At 44.3% G+C, this 27,648-nt stretch overlaps 1 protein-coding gene across 1 annotated transcript in view; it reads right to left on the bottom strand.

The window, feature by feature from the left end:
* The window catches only part of LOC126456141 (tektin-1), a 171,339-nt gene that overhangs the window by 132,099 nt on the left and 11,592 nt on the right, over positions 1–27,648 (bottom strand). The window contains exons 3-4 of the mRNA XM_050091893.1: positions 24,042–24,246; positions 11,573–11,879 (exon numbers count right to left, since the gene is read on the bottom strand). Of these exons, the coding sequence (XP_049947850.1) occupies positions 11,573–11,879; positions 24,042–24,246 (512 nt within the window). The remainder of the gene's footprint in view (positions 1–11,572; positions 11,880–24,041; positions 24,247–27,648) is intronic.

Here is a 27,648-nt window from a genome sequence, read left to right as displayed (position 1 = left end):
GTATGGATAAACTCCTTGACTTCCTTACACATCTAAACTCCATACACCCCAACATCAAATTCACTATGGAGACTGAAACGGAGGGTAAATTACCCTTCCTTGACGTCTTGGTCAAGAGAAGGGCTGACGGCACCCTAGGTCATGGGGTGTATCGGAAGACTACGCACACTGATCTGTATTTGCACGCAGACAGCTGCCACCACCCTTCACAGAGGAATGGGGTACTTAAAACTCTAGTACATAGGGCGCGCACTATCTCTGACGCAGAGAGTCTACCCCAGGAATTGGAACATCTGAGAACTATATTTCGAAAAAATGGGTACTCAGAGTGGCAGATTCAACGTGCTCTCCGCCCAACCACTGCAGCACAACCTCTTGAGATGGATGAAGTCACGAGGGAGGAGGTAGGCACTGCATTTATTCCATACACAGGCGCACTCTCGGGGAAAATCGCTCGCATTCTGAAGAAGCATCGGGTCGGAACTGTGTTTTGTCCTCCAAATAAAACTCGTGCACTGGTGGGGAGCGCCAAAGATGACCTCGGTTTGAGGAAGGCCGGCGTGTACCAGATTCCGTGTCAATGTGGCAAGTCGTACATTGGTCAGACGATGCGTACCGTCGAGGATCGATGCCGTGAACACCAGAGGCACACTCGCCTGATGTATCCGAGCAAGTCGGCGGTCGCTGAACATTGTTTGTCGGAAAATCACGCCATGGAATATGACCGCACGAGGATTCTGGTACAGACGTCGAGATACTGGGACAGCGTTGTTAGAGAGGCCATCGAAATTCGCACCAATGACGACCTCATAAACCGTGACTGTGGCTATAATCTTAGCAAGGCTTGGGAACCAGCGATCGGGTTAATCAAGAGTAAATCGAGCAAACGTATAGTTGTGACGACCACGGCGGACAGAGCCATCACTCCGACGTCATCTCAGACGCCGTCGCAATCTGTTCCACCGCGCGACCGTGGCGCGGGGCGCGGACGGCGGAGGGAGCGCGCCGCGGGCGGAGGGTATGTAAATCGGCCGCCGCCGCGACCGAACCCAGTTCCCTCTGAGCAGCCATAGCGTACGGATCTCCGTGCCGGCACGTTCACGGGAGCTCAGTCCGTCAGTTCACCTGATGATGGCGACATGTATGATCGCCGAAATATTGTGCCCGTTGGACACTATAGACCGGCAGCACACCCGTGGATATTTTGACTAGTATTTGATAGTGTTTAGATTAGGGAAATTAACATTATTATATAGAAGTAGAATAATAGTTTGGAGTGGAATGGAACACTTAACTAAGGAGATAAGTTTAGCATTAAGTACTGTAGATGCACTCTAAAATGGTGTGGGTGCTGTTGCAGAAGTGAAAGGTATCGGTCAGACATATACATGCAGGCCAAGGGTTTGGAGAGCCAGAGTACATCTTTGTAGATGACCCAGTGGAATGCTTTCCAGGGTGAGGACAGCGTACGTTAACAGCACAATTATACCACTTCCCTTTAGGGCCAGACACCATTATTCACTCAGAAGTGACGTCAGAGTGACATGTTACCCGATCCGGCAGACGCCGTATTGATCTAGGTGTATTTACGTGTTTTATGTCCGCCCCCGGTAGCCGAATGGTCAGCGTGACGGACTGTCATTCCTCTGGGCCCGGGTTCGATTCGCGGCTGGGTCGGGGAATTTTCCCTGCCCAGGGACTGGTTGTTGCGCTGTACTCATCATCATCCTATCATCCTCATCAACTGCAGATCGCGCCGTGGCGTCAAATTGAAAGATCGGTACCCGATGAACGGCCTGCCCGACGGGGGGCCCTAGCCATACGATTAAATTAAATAAAAACCTGTTTTGTGCGAGAGAAGATCGGAAAGTAACGCACATTAATTTTATTACCAAAAAGTTTAATAGGTAACAAAACCAAAAAATCGCAAATGAACTTACATCTTTTATCTGCTTTTCTACATGGTCGTCAATGTTCACAACATATTTCTCCTGTCATGGTATCAGTTTCAATATGCCATTTACGTAAAAGCCCGTTTGCTTGGAGTACAGCCATCTGCAGGTTGCTGATTTCACTACCGCATGTAGCAAAGTGTTGGCTAGCCAGGAATTTCTTCATGGGACCAAACGGATGAAAGTCCGATGGTGCAAGGTATGGTGCTGGAGCATCTCCCACTCAAATTTGGCAATTTCCTCACGAACAGGGGCAGCAATATAGGAGTAAAGATTGTCTTGAAGAAGTTTGACGTCATCATTAATGTTGTGGCGTTTGTCACAAGGGCCATGACGCAACTTAACCAAAGTTATTTGCACGCTGCAGCATTTGCAGTGGTCCTGAGTCCAGTAAAGTCCACCAATAGCACACCACGCATATCCCAAAACACTGTCACGTGCACTTTCCCAGCAGATTGTGTCACTTTCAATTTTTTTCGCGCTTGGGAAACAGTATATTTGCAGTTCATAGAGGCCTGCCTGATTTACAGCATGTAGTGGTATGCTCACGACTCATCATCAGTAACGATTCCTTTCAGAAAGTCATGCCATTCTGCGGCGTAACGCGTTAAGTGATCGAAGCTGACCCTTCTGGTTGCCTGTCAGGTCCTTAGGCACCCAGCGAGCACTAATTTTACGAAATTTCAACGTGTCATGAACAATATTGTACATTATACCACAGAAAACGTTGAACTGCTGAGACAAGGTTCGCAGCCGCACACGCCGGTCGTTTGGAATTGCTGCCTCAATGGCTCCGACATTCCGCAGGGTTGCAGCTGTTACCAACCGCCCGGAGCGTGGCGAATCACTAAGGTTCACAGGGCTCTCCTGGAAGAATGCACACCCACCGCCTGGAGACACTGCTACGGTCCATACAGTCGTCCCCCCGCACGCCAGGTATGTCCCTGTGAATTTCGCTCGTTTTATGTCATTTGGCTCACAAAAATTGAACTACACTTCGTGCTCTCCACACGTTGGCGACAGTAACATGCACTGCATGTTTGTTTCTTAGTTCAGGCTTCTCTCGTTAGAGCTGCACATGGAAACAAAATACCCTGTATAGCACAAATTTCAGACTATATCGTCGTGAAATTTCAACATTCCAGTTGCTGCACCAGGAGAGAAAAAAGTGTTGTGTGTTACTTTCCAATGCACCCTCATATTATAACTTGCTGTATGCTGTTGCAAGGCAATGACGCACTGAGGATTTGTCAGAAACACGCCAGCTTTGTAATTAAATGTCTGTTAACGACGCATCAACAATATAAGCCTTCACGAAACACCACGATAACCGACACAAAAGACGAAAATCGCATGTCTTCGGAACAGCGTAGTCGTTTAGGATGTGGATTACAAAGTCAAAGGAAGTAGTTTTGCGCCATGCTATACGCTAATTTCCTTTTTCATCTTAGCATTTTCAACACACTCTCGGACTTTTGCAATGTTCGATGCTTTCTTTACATATAAACGCGCGTTTGAGGAATGAGTTTCTTCGAGTTTGTGACTGCTGTCTGATTAGAGTACGAGGGTGAAACAAATATTTGGCGATTTCGAGTGTGTGGTTACGCAGGAACCTAAGAGCATAGATTAAACTGCTACAAGTGCCACAAGCAATGCTTAGCGTGTGCAAAGAGACAGATGCCTGCTTTACATGTTGCAAATAATTACAGGCGCTTACGGCTGGTGTAATCCTGCCACTAACGACATATGGCGTAATCCATAGGCTGGCGCCAGGCAAAATTGTTGTTCATCCTGGGGTAGGAGTAGAGTTGTAACACTACCATAGGTTTCTGTGGAGTACCATAAGTAAGCTTAGTTTTGGTCAATTAACGCCGTACCTGTGTTACCTGAATGCTGGGTGTGTTGCATACCAATTAGGCGTTAACTCACAACAATCGCTTTCCTTACGCATGCGATCGGTGTCTTACTAGAGTCCTCTAAAATCCAGAAGTGGTTAACCGTCTAGAAACTGAGTGAAGATATATAAAGGCCTGGGTAACCCACGGAACATTTTTGACGTAGTATCTTCCTGTCTGATATATTTAAGAATAAACAGTATTTATAGCGAAACTGAAATTGTCAATATTTAATTCAGGTTTTATTTGAAAATTGTTGATTTATAACGTGGAACAGAAGAATGCCGTAGTAAAAATAAAGAAGGCAATATAGATTTATCATATAGCGCTAGAAAACACAATTCCTTGCCAAAGAAATAAGATGATAAAAAAAAACGAAAAACAAGAATACATCAAACATTGATTCAATACTTTGTCTTAATTACATAAAACATTTTTCTATTATTCTTTAACAGCTTTTGCATTTGTCAATAATAGCAGGAAACTCTTGCCTTTGATCACGATGGAGAACGATCTATTGAATACACAATAACAACAATAATTATAAATTTTTTATGTATTTGCGCATGGAAACAGTAGTTTCATCGAAAGTAATTGCTTTTGTTGCATAAAAGCGCAGACGTTGCGCGATCAATAAATTTTTATCTCTTATAAAACGCAATGTAGATTCTGTAAGGATATAAAAAACGCAAGGGACTACCACTGAAAGATCTGCGGTTTTAATTATGCGCAAAACAAACAAAAAAAAAAACGAAGGGAAGTTGTCGGCTTCCATTTTCTCTCTTACACGCTATTGAACCGTAGTTTTGGTACAGCACAAGTCTAGGTACGAGCCAATGGTCCAGCCGACGTTACATGCCTAAAAAAATCCAGAGTCCGACAAAAACTGAGCAAGCCAACCACAGCTCTGCTAGGAGGGTACGTCTCAAAGCAAGTCACCTGGAAAGATTAATAAGTTCTTTTTTTAAGTTGCAGAAATTATAAAATAAATTTAACCAAAATTAGGTTGGACGCTGGGATCGGTCCCTGTTTGGCTGGCACATACGTTTATTGTGCGAGCTATACAGGAGAAGAGACCACTCATACAAGACGCTTTTCCCAATTAAGGAACAATTCGTAACCTAGTCGTTTTGTAGTAAATAATAGCATTTTCAAATGGTTCAAATGGCTCTGAGCACTATGGGATTTAACATTTATGGTCATCAGTCCCCTAGAACTTAGAACTACTTAAACCTAAGTAACCTAAGGACATCACACAACACCCAGTCAGAAAATCCCTGACCCCGGCGGGAATAATAGCATTTTAAAACAGTAGTGCAGTAACAAAGTTCACTGAGGAAGTCTGTTTTGGATTATTGGCGACAGCTTTAATAGATAGCTTGACAAACCTTCGTTTGTTCTGAATTGGACCCACTGGCGCTCTTTGCCCTTTGTTAATCCCTGCTGATGTTTCATACAGTGTGTTGTGTGGCAGAGCACAGAGGTCAAGGTACAGGTGAGGATCAATTGTGTGTGGGCAGATTCCTGTCAGATTTTGTGCAGAACTTCCATTTTAACAAAAATTCACTGTACATCCCCTGAAGAAAAACCAGTTCCCAGCGACTGGAAGAGAGCACAAGTCAAACCTGGCTACAAGAGGGGTGTAACAGAAGTAATCCACAAAACTAACGCCCAGTCTCATTGAAATCCATCTATAGTAGAATCTTAAGAGTATATTCTGAGCTCAACATTATCAGGAATCCGGACAGATTGTCCTCGTTCAGGATGAATTCCGATGATATCGATCATGAGAAAACCAACTTGTGCTTCTCTTACATGATATTACGAAAGCCATGCATCAAGCCTTTCAGGCGAAAGCAGTGATTTTTGTCTTCCGAACAGAATTTTACTCAGTGCTATACCAACGTTTAATAACGAGAGTATAATTATGTAATAGAATGTGTATGAATAACTGACATGCAATTAATTACAGAGTACTGTGCGCGCCATTGGTTGTATTATGCTAGGAGCAGCTAAATCAAGAAGCCTGTAGTGAGCAAATGTGCAAGATTGTTTACGAGCACTTCTGCCCTCTCGCTGGTTACACGAAATTTTAAAACTAAGTAACTTATGTTGTCTTCTTCTCTTGATTATAATAGCCCTTTGTTATTTTTGGCGCCGGCCAGAGTGGCCGAGCGGTTCTAGGCGCTACAGTCTGGGACCGCGCGACCACTACGGTTTCAGGTTCGAATCCTGCCTCGGGCATGGATGTGTGTGATGTCCTTAGGTTAGTTATGTTTAAATAGTTCTAAGTTCTAGGGGAGTGATGACCTCAGCAGTTAAGTCCCATAGTGCTCAGAGCCATTTGAACCATTTTGTTATTTTTCTTTGCATTAAGCGAACCAACGAAGTGTGATGGTTAAACTGGTGCGTTCTATCTGGTGCAGTTAGTAACTGATATGTATGGATTTGTAAATAATGACCAGATAAACAAGACACAGGACTCATTACCAAAGGCTGTGGGCTCTATCTTTACTTGTGTCAGAGCTTCTAGAGCAGAAAATTTATTGACTTTACTAAAAAGAGCACCGGTTAGAACTTCAGTGCAAAACCCTACTATAGTTTACTTCACTCTTTTAATCTTAAAGATTATTCAACAATGAAGGCATACTATTTACGATAAACTACTGATACTTCCACGGATATTTGGTTAAAGTTGGTTTATTTTTAATAAATGATTTACGAGTGGTTCATGGTGTGGGTTCCTGTAGTCATGTCCTAGCTCATGAACCACGGGCAACGTATGAGTGGCCAAGTAAGTGGTCCCGACAGTCGGGAAACCAGTTACTTTGGAATAAGGCTGGGCATCTCGGACATATTCTGAGTCGTGGTCACCTTTGTGCTCATACGGCAAAGACTACCAAATCCACCGGTTAGTCCCTCAGCCGTTAGGGGTAAAACCCAATGGGACTCGGGGGCAAGTAAGGCCAGCAACCTGCTTCCCTGGTACTATAAATATGATGCTGGCAATAATCAGAGCAAAATGCCTCGGACCTTTGGAGGTGACGGAGTCCCACCTCTAACTGACAAACCAGGGACTCCTAAGATACGACTTGGCAAACAAATCGTAATGAGATGGGGAGCTATTAATATCAATGGGGACTACTCTGGGAAGAAGGTAGAGCTGGCAGAGGCTGCAAGTAAAATGGGGCTGGACGTTTTAGCTGTTAGTGACATTCGGGTAAGGGGTGAGAAAGAAGAGGAAGTGGGAGAATACGAGGTCTACCTGTCAGGAGTCAAATCAGGAATAGCACAATGGGGTGTAGGGCTTTACATCAGGAAAGAAATGGAACCCAGCTTAGTTGCAATAAGGTATGTAAACGAACGACTGATGTGGATAGATTTGACAGTGTTCAGCAAGAAAATTAGGATTGTGTCAGTATATTCGCATTGTGAAGGGACAGATCAAGATAAGATGGATAGTTTTTATGAGGCACTCAGTGATGTAGTTGTTAGAGTAAAGGACAAGGACAGTGTTCTGCTCATGGGTGATTTTAACGCCAGGATTGGAAATCGAACAGAAGGGTATGAAGAGGTTATGGGTAAATTTGGAGAGGATATGGAGGCCAACAGGAACGGGAAACAACTCTTGGATTTCTGTGCCAGTATGGGCTTAGTAATCACAAACTCCTTTTTAAAACATAAGAACATTCACCGGTATACTTGGGAAGGCAGGGTAACCAGATCTGTCATTGACTATATAATAACAGATCAGGAATTCAGGAAGGCTGTGAGGGACACACGTGTATTCAGGGGATTTTTTGATGACACTGATCATTATTTAATCTGCAGTGAAATTGGGATTGTGAGGCCGAAAGTGCAGGAGGTCAGGTCCATATGTAGGAGGATAAGAGTGGAGAAACTTCAGGATAAGGAAATCAGACAGAAGTACATAACAGCGATCTCAGAAAGGTACCAGTTAGTTGAATGTAGTCAATTACAGTCATTGGAAAAGGAATGGACAAGGTACAGGGACGCAGTACTAGAAGTGGCTAAAGAATGTCTTGGAACAGTAGTGTGTAAAAGTAGGATGAAGCAAACAGCTTGGTGGAATGACACAGTCAAGGCAACCTGTAAAAGGAAAAAGAAGGCGTATAAAAAATGGCTTCATACTAGAACTCAGGTAGACAGAGAAAGTTATGTTGAAGAAAGAAACAAAGCCAAACAGATAATTGCAGCATCCAAGAAGAAATCTTGGGAAGACTTTGGAAACAGGTTGGAGACTATGGGTCAAGCTGCTGTAAAACCATTCTGGAGTGTAATTAGCAGTCTTCGAAAGGGAGGTAAGAAGGAAATGACAAGAATTTTGGACAGGTCAGGAAAACTGCTGGTGAATCCTGTGGATGCCTTGGGCAGATGGAGGGAATATTTTGAGGAGTTGCTCAATGTAGGTGAAAATACGATCAGTATTGTTTCAGATTTCGAGGTAGAAAGGGATAGGAATGATGATGGAAATAGGATCACATTTGAGGAAGTGGAGAAAATGGTCAATAGATTGCAGTGCAATAAAGCAGCTGGGGTGAATGAAATTAAGTCGGAACTCATCAAATACAGTGGAATATCAGGTCTTAAATGGGTACACAGGATAATTGAATTGGCCTGGGAGTCGGGACAGGTTCCATCAGACTGGACAAAAGCAGTAATCACACCAATCTTTAAACATGGAAACAGAAAAGATTGTAACAACTACAGAGGTATCTCTTTAATCAGCGTTATGGGTAAAATCTTCTCAGGCATTGTTGAAAGGAAAGTGCGAGTATTAGTTGAGGACCAATTGGATGAAAATCAGTGGGGGTTTAGGCCTCTTAGAGGTTGTCAGGACCAGATCTTTAGCTTACGGCAAATAATGGAGAAGTGTTATGAGTCGAACAGGGAATTGTATCTATGCTTTATAGATCTAGAAAAGGCATATGACCGGGTTCCTAGGAGGAAGTTATTGTCTGTTCTACGAGATTATGGAATAGGAGGCAAACTTTTGCAAGCAATTAAAAAGGTCTTTACATGGACATCAGGCAGCAGTTAGAGTTGACGGTAAATTGAGTTCATGGTTCAGAGTAGTTTCAGGGGTAAGACAAGGTTCAACCTGTCTCCGCTGTTGTTCATATTATTTATGGATCATATGTTGAAAACAATAGACTGGCTGGGTGAGATTAAGATGTGTGAACACAAAATAAGCAGTCTTGCATATGCGGATGACTTAGTTGTGATGGCAGATTCGATTGAAAGTTTGCAAAGTAATATTTCAGAGCTAGATCAGAAATGTAAGGACTATGGTATGAAGATTAGCATCTCCAAAACGAAAGTAATGTCAGTGGGAAAGAAATATAAACGGATTGAGTGCCAAATAGGAGGAACAAAGTTAGAACAGGTGGACGGTTTCAAGTACTTAGGATGCATATTCTCACAGGATGGCAACATAGTGAAAGAACTGGAAGCGAGGTGTAGCAAAGCTAATGCAGTGAGCGCTCAGCTACGATCTACTCTCTTCTAAAAGAAGGAAGTCAGTACCAAGACTAAGTTATCTGTGCACCGTTCAATCTTTCGACCAACTTTGTTGTATGGGAGCGAAAGCTGGGTGGATTCAGGTTAACTTATCAACAAGGTTGAGGTTACGGATATGAAAGTAGCTAGGATGATTGCAGGTACTAGTAGATGGGAACAATGGCAGGAGGGTGTCCACAATGAGGAAATCAAAGAAAAACTGGGAATGAACTCTATAGATGTAGCAGTCAGGGCGCACAGGCTTAGATGGTGGGGTCATGTTACACGCATGGGAGAAGCAAGGTCACCCAAGAGATTCATGGGTTCAGCAGTAGAGGGTAGGAGGAGTCGGGGCAGACCAAGGAGAAGGTACCTGGATTCGGTTAAGAATGATTTTGAAGTAATAGGTTTAACATCAGAAGAGGCACCAATGTTAGCACTGAATAGGGGATCATGGAGGAATTTTATAAGGGGGTCTATGCTCCAGACTGAACGCTGAAAGGCATAATCAGTCTGAAATGATGATGATGATGATGATGAATGATTTACGAAGGATCTAAAGACAACAGATTTATTTCATGGGAGCACCGTACCGTACCTTCAGGCATAAATCGTGAAGTACACCAGACATCGGAATTGACTACGCAATGTCGAAATTTCGAAAAGAGGAGATGACGCTAAAAGATGCTTCGTTTTAATATTTACTGTAGCCAGCGAGTGCGTAGAAGTGAACGCATGAAAACTTGCACATTCGTTCAGTGTAGTTTCATTGACTTAGCAGTTCCCAGCATAATTCAATCGCTGGCGTGCACAGTACCCGGTAATATCGAGTAATGACATTTAAGTTATTTATACACTTTCTGTTACAATTAAATGGGGTATCAAACAAAATTTGTGATTGGGTTGCGGATCTCTTGATAGAGAGGACGTAGTATGTTACCTTGGATGAAAGAATCATCATGCCCAATGGAAATGTGTTAGGACTCTTATTGTTCATGTTTCATATTAGTGCAAATATTTTCAATTTGCTTTAAATGAGTACAGACCAGTCCAGTTGTCGGGAAGACGAAAAAAGCGTATACAACATCGAAGCCTATACCTTGAAAACGGCGGGGTAGAAGATTTTATTTTTTTAACTCGTTCTTAATGCTGGAAGGATTGGAAAACCGAGTTTTGCCAATGAAATTTATCTTGGCTAAATTTTCTGCAGTCAAAAAACTGAAAATTTCTTACTTTCGGTTTTTCCAAAAACTTTCATTTTCTTGCACAACCCCACGACGACTACCGCAGCACATTTCATCCCTCTGCCGCCCCACACCGAGCCCAGGGTTATTGTGCGGTTCAAAAATGGTTCAAATGGCTCTGAGCACTATGGGACTTAACTTCTGAGGTCATCAGTCCCCTAGAACTTAGAACTACGTAAACCTAACTAACCTAAGGACATCACACACATCCATGCCCGAGGCAGGATTCGAACCTGCGACCGTAGCCGTCTCGTGGTTCCAGACTGTAGCGTCTAGAACCGCTCGGCCACCCCGGCTGGCTGCGGTTCGGCCCCCAGTGGACACCCCAGGGAATGTCTCACACCAGACGAGTGTAACCCCTATGTTTGCGTGGTAGAGTAAAGGTGGTGTACGCGTACGTGGAGTACTTATTTGCGCAGCAATCGCCGACATAGTGTAGCTGAGGTGGAATAAGGGGAACCAGCCCGCATTCGCCGAGGCAGATGGAAAACCGCCTAAAAACCGTCCACAGACTGGCCGGTTCACCGGACCTCGACACAAATCCGCCACGCGGATTCGTGCCGGGGACCAGGCGCACCTTCCTGCCCGGAAAGCCGTGCGTTAGGCCGCACGGCCAACTGAGCGGGCTTAGATGGGTAGATCACATAACTAATGAGGAGGTATTGAATAGAATTGGGGAGAAGAGAAATTTGTGGCACAACTTGACTAGAGGAAGGGATCGGTTGGAAAGACATGTTCTGAGGCATCCAGGGATCACCAAGTTAGTATCGGAGGGCAGCCTGGAGGGTAAAAATCATACAGGGAGACCAAGAGATGAATACACTAAACAGATTCAGAAGGATGTAGGTTGCAGTGGGTACTGGGAGATGAAGAAGCTTGCACAGGACAGAGTAGCATGGAGAGCTGCATCAAACCAGTCTCTGGACAACAACAACAACAACAGTAGGAAGAGGTGTAAGACCTTGCGCAGCTCGCGGTCGGCGCAGTCGGCGACGAGCTCGGCGCCGGGCCGGTCCCTGCGGCGGTCGAGGCACTCGGCGACGATGCAGGCGGGCAGCCGCAGGGCGTCGAGGGCGGCGCGCAGGCGGCGGCGCGTCGCCAGCAGCTGCGACAGCTCGCCGGCCGCCGCATCGGCCGCGCGCGACAGCTCGCCCAGCGCGCAGTGCAGCGAGTGCGCGCGCGCCCGCAGCTGCTCCGTGGACGCCCGCTGCGACGCGTCCGTCGTCGCCGCCGACCGCTCCATGCACTGGCGCGTCGCCGTGTCCGACCTGCCGGCCAGTCACCACCGGCGCGCGTACAGCAACTGACATCGCTATACTGTGTCTTAGATTACGCGTCTGACATGCCGACGGGGCTGTAACTAGAGTGTGGCGTCGTATGGCCCCGCCGAGGCTGCGGACATACAGGCAGCACAATTACTGGGAGATGAAGCGGAGATGGAAGCAAGAAATATAGATAGTTTAAGAATTAACCTGGAAACATACGTTAGTGGCAACTGACCCTTAACATAGACAAATGTAATGTATTGCGAATACACAAAAAGAAGGATCCTTTATTGTATGATTATATGATAGCGGAACAAACACTGGTAACAGTTACTTCTGTAAAATATCTGGGAGTATGCGTACGGAACGATTTGAAGTGGAATGATCATATAAAATTAGTTGTTGGTAAGGCGGGTGCCAGGTTAAGATTCATTGGGAGAGTCCTCAGAAAATGTAGTCCATCAACAAAGGAGGTGGCTTACAAAACACTCATTCGACCTATACTTGAGTACTGCTCATCAATGTGCGATCCGTACCTAGTCGGGTTGACAGAGGAGATAAAGAAGATCCAAAGAAGAGCGGCGCGTTTCGTCACAGGGTTATTTGGTAAGCGTGATAGCGTTACGGAGATGTTTAGCAAACTCAAAAAGTGGCAGAGTCTGCAACAGAGGCGCTCTGCATCGCGGTGTAGCTTGCTGTCCAGCTTTCGAGAGGGTGCGTTTCTGGATGAGGTATCGAATATATTGCTTCCCCCTACTTATACCTCCCAAGGAGATCACGAATGTAAAATTAGAGAGATTTGAGCGCGCACGGAGGCTTTCCGGTAGTCGTTCTTCCCGCGAACCATACGCGACTGGAACAGGAAAGGGAGGTAATGACAGTGGCACGTAAAGTGCCCTCCGCCACACACCGCTGGGTGGCTTGCGGAGTGTAAATGTAGATGTAGATGCAGTTCTCCTATGCCTCGTCTTCCTACACTGTCCAGGCACATTAATGTGACCAACTGTCAAAAAAGCCTGAATAACCAACTTCAGCAGCGCAGACTGCCACGAGACGTGCAGGAAAAGTGCATAGAGTTTTGGAAGGTACCGACATGGATGTGGAACCATGACAACCCTAGCGCCATGGTTAGCTGCACTGCCTTTCTCGGTTCAGGATCCAAACCGCGAACAGCCCAGTTGAGGCGGTCCCACAAATTCTCGACTGGGTTTAAATCCGGAGAGTCTGGTGGCCAGGGGAGAACAGTAAAATCATCTCGGTGCTCTTCGAACCTTGCACGTACACTGTGAGGTGTGACACGTTGCATTATCTTGCTGATAGATGCCATTTGTAGAATTAGAGAAAGCTTTTGACAATGTTGACTGGAACACTCTCTTTCAAATTCTGAAGGTGGCAGAGATAAAATACAGGGAGCGAAAGGATATTTACAATTTGTACAGAAACCAGATGGCAGTTATAAGAATCGAGGGGCATGAAAGGGAAGCAGTGGTTGGGAAGGGAGTGAGACAGGGTTGTATCCTCTCCCCGATGTTATTCAACCTGTATATTGAGCAAGCAGTGAAGGAAACAAAAGAAAAATTCGGAGTAGGTATTAAAATCCATGGAGAAGAAATAAAAACTTTGAGGTTCGCCGATGACATTGTAATTCTATCAGAGACAGCAAAGGACCTGGAAGAGCAGCTGAACGGAATGGACAGTGTCTTCAAAGGAGGATATAAGATGAACATCAATAAAAACAAAACGAGGATAATGGACTGTAGTCGAATTAAATCGGGTGATGCTGAGGGAATTAGATTAGGAAATGAGACTCTTAAAGTAGTAAAGGAGTTTTGCTATTTGGGGAGCAAAATAACTGATGATGGTCGAAGTAGAGAGGATATAAAATGTAGACTGGTAACGGCAAGGAAAGCGTTTCTGAAGAAGAGAAATTTGTTAACATCGAGTATAGATTTAAGTGACAGGAAGTCTTTCCTGAAAGTATTTGTATGGAGTGTAGCCATGTATGGAAGTGAAATGTGGACTATAAATAGTTTGGACAAGAAGAGAATAGAAGCTTTCGAAATGTGGTGATACAGAAGAATGTAGAAGATTAGATGGGTAGATCACATAACTAATGAGGAGGCATTGAGTAGAATTGGGGAGAAGAGGAGTTTGTGGCACAACTTGACAAGAAGAAGGGATCAGTTGGTAGGACATGTTCTGAGGCATCAAGGGATCACCAATGTAGTATTGGAGGGCACCGTGGAAGGTAAAAATCGTAGAGGGAGACCAAGAGATGAATACACTAAGCAGATTCAGAAGGATGTAGGTTGTAGTAGGTACTGGAAGATGAAGCTTGCACGGGATACGATAGCATGGAGAGCTGCATCAAACCAGTCTCAGGACTGAAGACCACAACAACAACAACAACAAATGTCATTATGTCGATGAAAAACAAACTGCATGTAAGGGTGGATATTGTCCTCAGGGATAAACGCATATCTGTTTGCTCCATTGCGCCTTCTGGTATGACGAGAATACTCTCTGGCCTGGATCTTTCCGACAGTTGTTGCAGGGCGTCTGCGTTCAGATGTTTCATCCATGCACGCCAATAGCCATCTGTCCAATGGAGCATGAAACGTGATTCACCTCCCCCAAAAGGCCACCTGTCCGCAGTCGGTGGACGTTCAATTGTGATATCGGCGTGCAAATTCCAGTCTTCGTAGCCGATGAACGGCAGTTAACGTGGGTACATCACATCTGCATCTACATGGTTACCCTGCAAATTACACCTAAGTGCCTCGCAGAGGGCTCATCACACTACTTTCACAATAATTTTCTGCTATTCCAATCTACAACTGCGCGCGGAAAAAACGAACGCCTATACCTTCCCCGTGCGAGCTCTGATTTCCCTTATTTTATTACGGTGATCGTTTCTCCCTACGTAGGTCGGCGTCAACAAAATATTTTCACATTCGGAGGAGAAGGTTTGTGATTCAAATTTCGCCAGAATATCCCGCCGCGACGATAAACGCCTGTTTTAATAATGTCCACCCCAAATCCTGTATCATGTCAGTCACAGTCTCTCCCCTCTTCCGCGATAGTACAAAATGTGCTGCTCTTCTTTCAATTTTCTCGATGTACTTCGTTAATCCTAACTGGTAAGGATCAAAGACCGCACAGCAGTATTCCGAAAGAGGGCGGACAAGTGTAGGTTTCGCAGTCTCTTTAGTAGATCAGTTACATTCTCTAAGTGTCCTGCCAGTAAAACGCAGACTTTGGTTAGCCATCTCCACAACATTTTCTTTGTGTTCCTTCAAGTTTAAGCTGTTCGTAATTGTAATTCCTAGGTATTTTCTTGAATTTACGGCCTTTAGATTTGACTGACTTATCCTGTAACCGAAGTTTAAGGGATTCCTTTTAGCACTCATGTAAATGACCTTTTCATTATTTAGGGTCAATTGCCAATTTTCGCACCATACCGATATCTTTTCTAAATCGTTTTGGAATCTCTTTTGATCTTCTGATGACTTTATTAGTCGATAAACGACATCATCATCTGCAAAAAACCTACGACGGCTCCTCAGATTGTGTCCCAAATCGTTATATAGATAAGGAACAGCAAAGGTCCTATAACACTAGCTTGGGAAATGCTAGAAATCACTTCTGTTTTACTCTATAACTATCCGTCAATTGCTACGAACTGTGATCTCTCTGGCAGGAAATCACAAATCCAGTCACATAAATGACACAAAATTCCATAAGCACGCAATTTCACTACAAACCGCTTATGTGGCACAGTGTCAAAAGCCTTGTGGAAATCTAGAAATACGGAATGAATTTGAAGTACCTTGCCAATAGAAGTCAACACTTCGTGTGAGTAAAGAGCTAGTTGCGTTCCACAAGAACGAAGTTTTCTAAATCCGTATCGACTGTGTGCCAATAGACCGGTTTTTTTTTCCGAGATAATTCGTAACGTTCGAACACTATATATGTTCCAAAATGCTGCTGCATATCGACGTTAATGATATGGGCTTGTAATGTAGGTGATTATTCCTGTTACCTATGTTAAATATTGATGTGACCTGTGCAACTTTCCAGTCTTTAGGCACGGATCTTTCGTCGAGCGAACGGTTATGTATGATTGTTAAGCATGGAGCTGGTGCATCAGCATACTCTCAAGGGAACGTAACTCGTATACAGTCTGGACTGGAAGGCTTGCTATTATTAAGCGATTTAAGTTACTTCACTACTCCGAGGATATCTACTTCTAAGTTACTTATGTTGGCAGCTGTTCTTGATTCGAATTTTGGAATTTTTACTTCGTCTTCTTTCGTGAAGGAATTTCGGAAGACTGCTTTGGCAGCACTGTCGTCGATAGTATTTCCATCGCCATCGCGCAGAGAAGGCATCTGCTGCAGAGGCCCATATGCAGCACCTTTCGCTGAACAGTGGTTGAGCAGACACTGTTGGTAACTGCTTGGTTCATCTGCATGGTTAGTTACTCAATAGCTACACGTCTGTTCGCCTGTACACGTCGCCACAGCCGTTGTTCATACCTGTCATCGCTAGCCCGTGGTGCACCACACAGCGCTAGTTTTGGGTAGTACCATTCTGCCATGTACAGAATATTTTAAGAACAGAGACACGCAAACAGTTTAAAAACTTAGCCGTTTCGGAAGTGCTTCCACCCTTGGTCCGGAAGCCAATGATCATGCCCTTTTGGACATCAGATAAATCTTTCAGTTTCCACATTACGATCACTTCTCCACCTTTTTCCGTGTCCCCCAACACACTTTATGTGCACTTCACTGCTAGCGCTACCACCGGCCGTCTGTGAGTGGTTATTGCTCGTTTTGACATCGAACACAGGTGGTGGTCACATTAACGTGACTGGACCGTGCATATTCTGCCTATTAGAATTAGCCTTTCCCTTGACCCGCAACGGTAATCGCATGCTGTTCTTGTAATGACATGTAGCATAATAAAGGAACCACTACTGCTGAACCAACGTTTATTCATAACATGGTTTACGTGGAAACGATGCACTTAGCTCTGTAGTGCCGCTACCATTTTATGGGCATATCTGTAGGGCTGTGTGCTGCTGTGCAGCAGCTGCAGGTAGCTCGTGAGCGCAATGCATTGTCATTTTGGTTATAACAACAGAGCTGTTGAATTACAGTGTGACAGGGTGGCCTCGCTTGGTGAACCTGCCATCAGGGCGGTAATGCATGTTCTTGCAGTACAGGCAAGGGGATTTCTCCAACAACAAGCCCCAGTGATGTCATTGAGTACGTGACTAGAAGTAGCACATTGGCGTAACAGTTTTGTATAAGTAGCTGCATTTTGGCAGCAGCATCATTTGCAGCCCAGCAGTTCTACCAAGATGTGGGGGTTACACCATAAGAGGAGATCAACACGGAGCAGCCAGCAGCAGTCATAGGTTGTTTCTTGTCATGGTACCTATTTCCTATACTTAGTCCATTCCCAGACTTAGTGCTGTGGTGCAGAAGGCCATCCTCACAAAGCAGACTCCTGCCCAGGGGACGGTGGGTCATATCCCATGCACAGCAGTCGTCTTCCACCATCACTGCTAGGGTGGACCCATTCATTGCCGAGCTACAGTAGCAAGATCAGCATTAAGTACTGCTGATGTAAGGCGCTTGTGGTGCAACTCACACAACGGAGTCATGGGTCTCATTCTGAGCACAGGCTTAAGCAAAGCTGGGTACGTGTGTTGCAACCAGCTGGCCGGACACTGGCTGTCATCTACTAGGTCACACAGCCTTCTCCGTGTGCAGTGGAGGTTGTGGTATCACCTTGCTCTGAAAAAACATGATGTATTATTAAAAAAAAAAAAGTCTCTCTGGGGCATCACCAGCCTGCAATCCCGCACCAGCATTTCATTGTCCACCATCCTGAACTGGAACTACCCACCACCTCTTGGGTTAGCTACAGTTGATGCCAGACATAGGAGGACCATCTTCAGTGGGCAGCAGATGGTTCATCATTCATGCAGATTGATATGTGGACAATGGCCTGCAGTGTTAACACAGTGATGTGGGCGAAAGAACTGTTGGTTATTTTTGGTACGTGTGACAGACATTGAGTCTAGGTCAGAGTGTCACCATAACTTAAAGGTTACTTTGTTAAGGGCAGAGAAACTGGCTAATCATTTGAATGTCAGGGTAACTGCAAGGAGCAGTACTTGGTGCCTCTTACATGCGAACAGTGTAGTCTCATTGGGCATACTGCACTGTGCACAGAGTCAGTGTCAGTAACTTGTTTGATGTGCCACTGTTGTGATCACATTATGTGGCAATGTAGGGAGTCTAGATGGTTAATAAGGTGTATAGTGTAATTTATTGGTAATTTTTAGTCTGAATTCTTGTATATTTTTGATGTGTGTACTGTGGGTAACTGTGGGCAAAAGGTGTCACAGTAGCAGAGTCAAGGGATGTGGGGCAGTATGTCTTTTTATGGAAAATGTAACACAGCTGTCACAGATAACATGAAGTTATGGGGGCAAAATGCAGCTCAGGATGACAAACAGTATCGCTCCAGTAACAAGAGTGAGGTAGATCCAGCTGCCGCTAGCCTAATCGTTGCCTTTTCCAGAAGGATGTGGATGTGGTATCATTGGTGGAGAACGTGATGACATCAGCAGTTATTACAGGTGGAAAAATTACATCTATTGGAAGACGTTAAACCTCTGTAAGACGAAGAGAGGCGCTGAGGAATGCAGTGAAACATGAACAAGTGAAGAGGGACCTTCTGCAGAGGCATAAGGAACAAAACTGTGCTATGTTCCCTTGGAGTGATTGATTACCACTGCAAAGAGGCATCGGGAAACATTAAAGATTTTGCTGATAGGATGAGAAAAGTGGATGTGGGTACACTTGAGGTGGGGAAGAATAATGAATGAAATAAAATTTTGCTGCAGGAAGCTGAACAAAGAGCAATCAACACTTTCCTAAGAGGCTTATCACATGATATGTCAAGAAGGCTACACCCAGGTGCTTCAAATGGTTCAATTCTGCTAAGAATGGAATGTCATGAGATTGCTATGTCAACAGGTGTATGTGATAGACGTGGCATGTTCTCCACTAATGTAAGAAGTTACAAATGTGAATGGGCAATGCATGTGCAGAGGCAGTGCGGCTAGTTTCAGTGGGGGAGAGTTCATATGTGTCAGCAATGGAATTTTGACAACTGTGATAGATGTGGACAGGGAAGAAATAAGCAGCTATTAAACACAAGGGGGAACCCAAAGCCTGCCAAAAGATGTTCACATTAGACTTACAAGGAACACTTTGAGTGCAAGGCAGCAAAAGGCCAATGATGTTTAACGCATTCGATGCCACACTATTGTCCACCATGCAACCAAAGTATTGGCTGCTAATGGCGACAGGGGTCATAAGGTATCCAATGGTGAGCACAGCATGGGGCTACAGAGCATAGTTGAACTGCTTAGTTGACAAGTGACTCACAACAGTGGTACAGTGCTAGTGGTGTTGATACAAAGCAGAGCAATGGCAATGATAAACAAAGCAAACATTGCATTATATCTACAACAATAGTTGTTTCATCAGAAAGAAGCCCAACTTGCTTTTCCTTGATTCCTGGTCAGCTTATAAAAATTATACACCTTTAGAGCTAACTATCCCTCCTGAAAAGTGTGAGACAGTGCAGTTCACACCACCTGGAACTAGACAAATTCAGCCTCCGGATGTCGCGTTTTTCCATGCCTATGAATCACTTATTATCGTACTATGCCTTAAGGGATAGCCAGTTTCATGATAAGCTCCATGACAGACTGTTTCACATTTGGATGCATGCCATTGCATTCCATCAGTTCTCATCACCTCATTACACCAGTATGATTCTATATGCATTCTTTAAAAGTGGATACCTAGCTGAATGTCCTGCACAGTTTATAGGTTCACCTTCGATCTTGATGGTGCGAAACTTTTTGAACACTGTGGCATACCATTTTTCATTCAGTGCTCATGTTGCATGTTAATTGTTTGTTTTGAATATTTCTTGGGTGTCAATTATGTCCATATTGTGAAGTGTAATGCATACATCCCACAGAAGGTTAATACCCTCACCTCCCAAGCACTCAGTTTCTGCTGCCCTCCTGATGCACATGGTGAGTCATTAGCAGCTAATATTTTTCCTTTTGTAATTGTTAACACAATACTTTCAAATGAGCCTTCCTAAAGGCTGAACTTGCCACCTAGCACTCAAGGGGTTCCTTGTTAGAAGCAACAAGTATGTATGCAGAGGTGGAATGTGCAATAATAGATATTATAAGGGACAAGAAGTATGAGTTTTTGTAGGATGTAGGGGCACATGCACCTATCCCTGTACACAGCGAGTGGGTCAGAGGTGATATAAACCATCACACTGTAGGTTGCATGGGGTGGGAGGTAATGATACAAGGCCATTGGGGTCAGTGGAGGGTAGGTATTCAATTGGAGTCAGTGCAGTTTAAGCAAAATGTGTAAATAGTGCCTCATATAAGCAAGGGTTGCAGCATGATCCTAGGGTTAGACTTTTTGTATCAACATCATGACAAAATTGACCTTTGGCAATGTGTAGCAGAACTTAATGAAAAAAACATTTTAGTTAAGGGAAGGCTGTTGCTAGTGTAGAGCTGCTGTTGGGTGAGTCTATCATACTGGGCAATCTGATAAAATTGTGTACTAATACACTGAGGCTTGATTCGCATGACTGTGTGCTAGAGAGGTGGCAGGAAGGCATAAATCTCCATAATTTTGGTGCCAAAGAAGTGAAGTTGATGAAGGAGATGTTAGTAGCAAGTTTAGATGTTCTGGAGGAGAAGGATTGGTGTACAGAGGCTGTATACCGTGAGCACCCACTGGCTGCTGCTAAGACTGCATTATGTAAGAAGATGGAGCATCTACATGGGGTAGAGAGAGTGCAAACAGGGGAATTATAGTTGGAGTTCAAAGACTTGTTTTTTCCTCAGGGTCCATTGCCAGCAATGTCCATAACACAGCACCTAATTCCCACAAATGAAACACCAGTGTACTGAAAACTCTATTAGATACCTTGATATCTACAACTGGTTATGGAGTTTATTAACCAGCAGTTGGCTGATGGAATAATAGAAGAGGGCAATAGTCCTTGGAGAAGCAAATATTGTGACTGCGCCTACAGACATTTCTAAGAAGTGCAGATTCTGCTGTGATTACCATCACCTTAATAATGAGACAGTGGCGGATGCATACCCCGTACCCAACATAACGGAGATAATCAATAACTTGGGACAGAGCCAGTATTTCTCAAAATTAATTTAAGAAGTGAATTCCATCAGATGGTGGTAGTTCTGTAGGGCAGATTGCAGAGAGCATTGCCAGGAACCTGGGGTCATTATCAGTACTGGAGGATGCCACATAGGTTGAAGAATGCTCCTGCAACATTTTGGAGCTTGTTGGATTGAGGGGCCCATAGTGAACTTGAGGTAGTGATGTAAGAATCACAATAGTTGGGTGCCCAGCAATCCTCATGTTGCATACAGAGAAATTGAATACCTGAAAGTGAGGTGGTAAATTCCAACTTACAACATGATGTATAATGTATTTGTACTACACAAACAGAAACTGAGAAAATAGTGTTCAAAAATTAGGTATCTTGCCACTATGCTCAAAATTTGAAAAATTGGTATTTTTTGAGGCGCTGTAGCGCCTTAGATACTGGGAGTAGAAAAAAATGGTAAGAATCAAATTTGTAGAGAATTTTGTGTTCTTCAAAAAAAGAAAATAGACGTCAAAGCGATAGGAGCAAATGAAATTGAGATATTTTGAAAAAAACTGAAAAAAGTCCGAAATTCTCGAAGTTTTTTGACTGCAGAAAGTTTTCCCAAGAGAAATTTTGTTGGCAAAACTTGGTTTTCTAACCTTTCCAACAATATGAACGAGTTAAAAAAATTAAATCTTCTACCCCACCTTTTGCAAGGTACAGGCTTTTTTTCTGACAGTTTCACTGGACTATGCTTCTATCCCCAACTACCATTCCTCGTTCAAAGTCTGTTAATTCTTGTTGTGAAGCCATAACCATGCTGTATACCCTTTCACAAGAACCATCTGAGTAAAAATGACATCTGCACCAATACCCTGCCCTTTTATACCTTGTGTACACGATACTACCACCATTTGTATATGTTCATATCGCTACCCCATGACTTTTGTCACCTCAGTGTAGATTCATACATACATATACATACACACATACAAGTGGGTGCTGAAAATTAATGCCTCTAATTTTTTATGTGAAAATGCTTAAAGCTTTTTTTAAAAAAAACAAATGTTATTAACGTTCTACATCAATATTCTGAGAAGGGAAGTCATTACTCACCATATAGCCAAGATGCTGAGTCACAGATAGGCACAACAAAAAGATTTTCACACTTAAAGCTTTCGGCCAATGGCCTTTGTCAACAATAGACACACATACGTACACACACACACACACACACACACACACACACACACACACACACACACACACACATGCAAATGCAACTCACATACATGACTGCAGTCTCAGGCAACTAAAACCACACTGCCTGTATGTGTTCTATGCATGTATGGCCACCGTGGTCTCCTGCATACCTGTGTGAATTACTTTGCAGGCAGCCAGGATGCCAGAAGCCTATACCTGTCCTCTCTATTCACAGTGGCAGGTCTCTTGGTTATTTCTGTCACCTCTCTAATCTTCCTCCACAATGTAAATGCCTGTGTCTCTAGTACCCGGGCTTCACAGAACACTACCTCTTTATTGCACTCACCCTGGTGTTCCACCAACGCTGACCTGATGCATTGTCCCAGACAGATATATCTTCGATGGTCTGCAATTAGTGAGCTGATTGGCCATCCTGTCTTGCCTACATACACCAGTCCACATTCACAATCGATTTCATCACCAGTGTTTAGCTTGTCAACCACATTTCTTGTTGATCCTAGAACATCTTTTATTTTGTTATTGTTCCATTTTGCAGTTACCTGATTTCTGTATTCACTTCAACCTGACTTTTTTTTTAGAAAATATTGAGAAATCTTGCATTTTGACAAAGGTGTTTAGTAGAACTGTAGTTTATGATTTTTTTCTAAACATGATTTTTCTATTATTATTTGGTAGAAATGACCTGAAAGTCTAAAATCTGTTACAGCTGTATCACACTTTTCCCATCCATATTTATTTAGAAGTGTGTGTCACAATGAACCACTTACATGGCATGACCTAGATTATAGAATGAACCAATGAATATAAATTATCACTTTATCTGGTATTTATATAGTTTGAAATTTTTTTGATTCAGTTTCAACAAAATCTGTATTCACAGCCTTCAACAACAAGACATTAGTACGATGGAGAATATTTATGTCAGTATCACAGTTTTTGTTACATTCCATTGGGATAGTGGAAAAGTCAGAATGGAAAGAGGAATCGTTCAGGGAGCTTGCATATCACAAAAGCTATTCTTGGCAGCTCTAAAGTAAATCTTCACAACCCAAATCTGGAAGAAAAAGAAAGAATATATAATAATGGAACATACCTAAATCACATTTGTATTGCTGAATTCTCTGTACTGTTCACTGAAACACCCAGGTTGGAATATAAACAATTATAAAAAAGGTGAATTGTTACTTACCATAAAGATGACATGTTGAGTTGCAGACAGGGACAACAAAAAGATTATTACACATTGAGCTTTTGACCAAATCCTCCTTCAGAAAAGAAATAAAAACACACGCACAGTCACACCTTATGCACCCATGACCACTATCTCTGGCTGCTCTGTCCAGAGCGGCTGGAAACAGCAGTATCACCTTGGAAGCCACCAAGAGATGGCTATTAACAACAGTGTTGCCAGACACTGAAATCATCAATGAGGCGATTATTGTTCTAGGAACTTGTGAAACAATCAGAAAGGTATCTCAAATCAGTAATGTTGTAGGGCATTGTTGGGTGACAACGTGGGGCTTACCTATGAAGGACAAACGTGAAAATACATAAATGAGAAATATCACTTCTTACTTTGTCTCTTTAAATTGTGATTGCGTACCTTAGACAACACAAAATTTGAATTTAAGGTCTTAGTAGAAGCAGCCTACTGTTACTTTGATGGCACAATTGCTGTTATGGTGGAATACTCACAGGTTGGCAGTGTGCACGGCAGCAGCAGCAGCTGACATGATCCGTGAGTTGTGTGCACGCCATTCAGGCTCTGAGCGCCATGCAGTGGTTGGTACCAGCTGTGGTTCTGGCAGGTCCTCTGGCTGTGGCAGGTAAGGTGGTGGCACAGGTACACTATCCTCAGCCAGTTGCTGACCCACACCCCCAGCTGGCACAGAGCCACCATCTGAGAACAGACACATCAAACAGTATCCTGTAGCCTCAACGTCCACTGATCTTCTGTACACAGTATTAGAAAGTGTACTTGCCCTATGTTGATTTAACAATACAGTGCTGTAATAGGCATGGTCCTATTAATGATAGTATGCTCTTCCTTTCTGTGTACTGAATTTCCCAGTAGTTTATACGGGAACCTATGGTTTAACTTGGGCTCTAAGCCACACTGAAACTTCACATTTTTCAGATACACAAATCATAGCTATAGATGAAAGAAGCAATTATGAACAGAAATAGATCCTAAGAACATGGGAGATGGAACTTTGACCCTTTGGATTTATAGTTTGACACTTACCCATAAAACTGCACCTACATCTGCATCTGTACTCTATGCCTCGAGGCCTCGAAATACATCAACAAATTACTCCACCAGGGATACGACTTTCTCAAGTCAAGCCCTGAAATGAGATCATACCTTGACAATATTATCGCCACACCTCCCAGAGTTGCCTTTTGTTGCCCCCCTAACCTCCGTAAAATCCTTGTCAAACCCTACAATATTCCTAGACCACCTTCTCTACCCAGCAGTTCCTACGCCTGTAACTGACCCTGCTGCAAAACCTGCCCCATGCATCCCCCCACAACCACCTACTCCAGCCTCGCTACTGGTAAAACATACACAATTCAAGGCAGGGCCACATGTGAAACAACACATGTCATTATCAGCTGACATGCCTGCACTGCACAGCCTTTTACATTGGTATGACGACAACTAAACTGGCTGAGCGCACGAACAGGCGCAGATGAACTGTCCGTCTAGGAGATGTCCAATACCCAGTAGCTGAGCATGCCCTCCAGCATAATTGTAGGGACCTAGGAACCTGCTACACCATACGTGCCATTTGGCTTCTCCCACCCAACACCAGTCCCTCGGAACTGCAGAGATGGCAACTTGCACTCCAACACATCCTTTCAGCCCGCCATCCCCCTGGACTGAACCTACGTTAACCAACCTCACTCCCATTTACTCTTCAGTCTTCTCCTCTTTCCCTTTCCTCTTTAGCCATTCATGCATCTTTTTATCCAACAAGTTGTGTATATGTTTATATTATATACCTCTTTACTTCTGTATGCATCCACTTTGGTTTGAAGCTGGCACAGTACTTACAGTAGAATATCTTTGGCTTCCCTCTGACACCCATGCCTCCATCTTTGCTACCCTCCCTGTTTACCTTTCCCCTGTTGCTTCATAACCTTGGTTGTGAGTAACTGAATCCACTTTCCCTTCTTCTCCTTTTTTCCCCTCTCTCCTCCCTGATGAAGGAACAAAGTTCTGAAAGCTAGGATAAAAATTTTCTGTTCTATTTTGTGTATCTATCGGCTGAACTGAGCTGAGGTAGGTACTGGCCAGCCCCTCTATCTCTTTGTTAGTATTTGTTTCACATCTTTATATGAGATTTTCCATTAATCATTTGGTCATAGTTTGTTTAGTAAGAGGATTACTACTGTGTTTTTTTGCATTGCCTTTGTAAGTCACATTCCCTTGATGTCCTTCCATCAACTGTGGCTGTACAAAGCCTGATGATGGACACCTGGTTCAGCGACCCTGTATCAACACCTGGAATACTGCATGCAGTCTGGTGTAAATAGAGCAGTGAAGTGCAGTGTGAACCAGGAGTACAAGGCAGGTTTATTATCATACCATCCCTGACCATTTTGGCACCCCTTTACTGTCAAGCATGCCACTGAACCAAGTTTTCCTGGCCACCAGATGACACTGAACGAAGGCTGTAAGCTATTCCAGTCTGCCCTGTTCAAAGACTCTACCATGAACAAGGGCCCACCTAAGTTAAGAAACAGTAACTCATTAAACACCAGATTCGGTGTACTACAGTTCCCGTTTCTCCTAATAGGTTTTTGGGTGTTGATGCTGTTCAATGGTGCACTTGAACTGCTGAGATTGTTTAAAGGTTGAGCAATTGGTTCATTTTTTGTCATGCAAAGAGCTATAAAAACGCCAAGTCTACTAAGGCTCTATGTATCTAGCTATGTGAATGCAACTAAGGAAATTCCCTAGAAGTTGTCCAGTGATGACTGTTCTACTTAAAAAGCCATCCACCTAGTTACTACACAGCATACATTGAGGTTCTTTTCTACAGAGATTTTTGCCATTCTCAAAACATAGGTGGTGAAGTCATGCCAAACAATGAGTCATTCCTAGATGGTGGTGGTTGTTGGGATGTTTAAGGGTGACTAAACAGCATAGGTCATTAGTCCCCCAGTCTTTCCTAGAGATTACAGCTACAGAAGAATGGTAGTTTTGAAAAGCCTGCTGCAGTAGCCACCAGAAAGATCGCGGGAGGCGCACATCAGCACGGCGCGTCACGGACGGTAGTTGCCGCAAATAGAGTCCCGTCCACCAGAGGGCACGCGAGAATTCGGCCGCGACCTCTGCCAGCGGAACAACAACAACAAGCAGCACGGGCCGTGCCCAGTCAGTTCACATCGGGCATGCCTATGAGACAGTTCCCGGTCTACTTTGAAGTGCGACGGAAACGTGAACCGTGTTACTACACAATTGGCGACGAGTAGGGTCGTTCTTTCGCGTGTTGCGTCGTTGTTCCGGCTTCGCAGCTTCTCCGCGGCATGGAGAATTTAGTGCGGGTTTTGGTGTAGCAGCAGACGGAGCTCATGGCCACCATGAAACAAGTGCTTCCGGCGTTGCTCTCCACGCCGTCTGCTCCAGCGCAGTTCCCTCCTCCCTTTCCCCTGTACGACGAGACGGCGGAGGATTGGGACGCGTATGAACATCGCCTTCGGCAGCATTTCCAGGCATTTCATGTTGCCGATGCGGAGGTATGTCGTGCTCTTTTCTTGTCTTGGATATCTCCCTCGCTGTATCAAGTTTTGCGGCAGCTAGCGCCGTTGCAGGAACCCTCGTCCTTGTCTTTTGACGCATTGTGTTCATTGCTGTCTTCATATTATCGCCGCCGCACGCATGTTGTGGCGGCTAGGGTCGAGTTCTATCAATGCAAGAAGCAGCCCCATCAGTCTTACCGGGCGTGGGCCGCTACCCTATACGGTCTTAGTCGCAAGTGTCATTTTGTCACGGAGCAGTCGCGAGAGACGTATGCCCACGTTTTGGTGCGCGACGTCATTGTTCGTTCGGCCCCTGATAGGGAGGTCCAGCAACGGGCCCTGCGGTTAGAAGACCCTTCTCTCGAGGAAGTCCTGTCCATTGCTCAATCGTATGAAGTCTCTCACGCCGCCGGTCAACAGTTGGAAGCGTGGTGCGACGTCGCGGTGGTTCAGGGCGGCGCAGCCGCGTCCACTGTGTCCGGGGTGGACGACGTGCGAGCGGTACAATCCGGCCGTTACGGCCGCTCCCGCACGGCGCGTAAACGGAGTTCCG

The sequence above is a fragment of the Schistocerca serialis genome, chromosome 2 (assembly GCF_023864345.2).
Source record: "Schistocerca serialis cubense isolate TAMUIC-IGC-003099 chromosome 2, iqSchSeri2.2, whole genome shotgun sequence".
Lineage (NCBI taxonomy): Eukaryota > Metazoa > Arthropoda > Insecta > Orthoptera > Acrididae > Schistocerca > Schistocerca serialis.
Note: the sequence above shows the minus strand (reverse complement) of the source record. Positions and strands in the feature narration are given on the sequence as shown.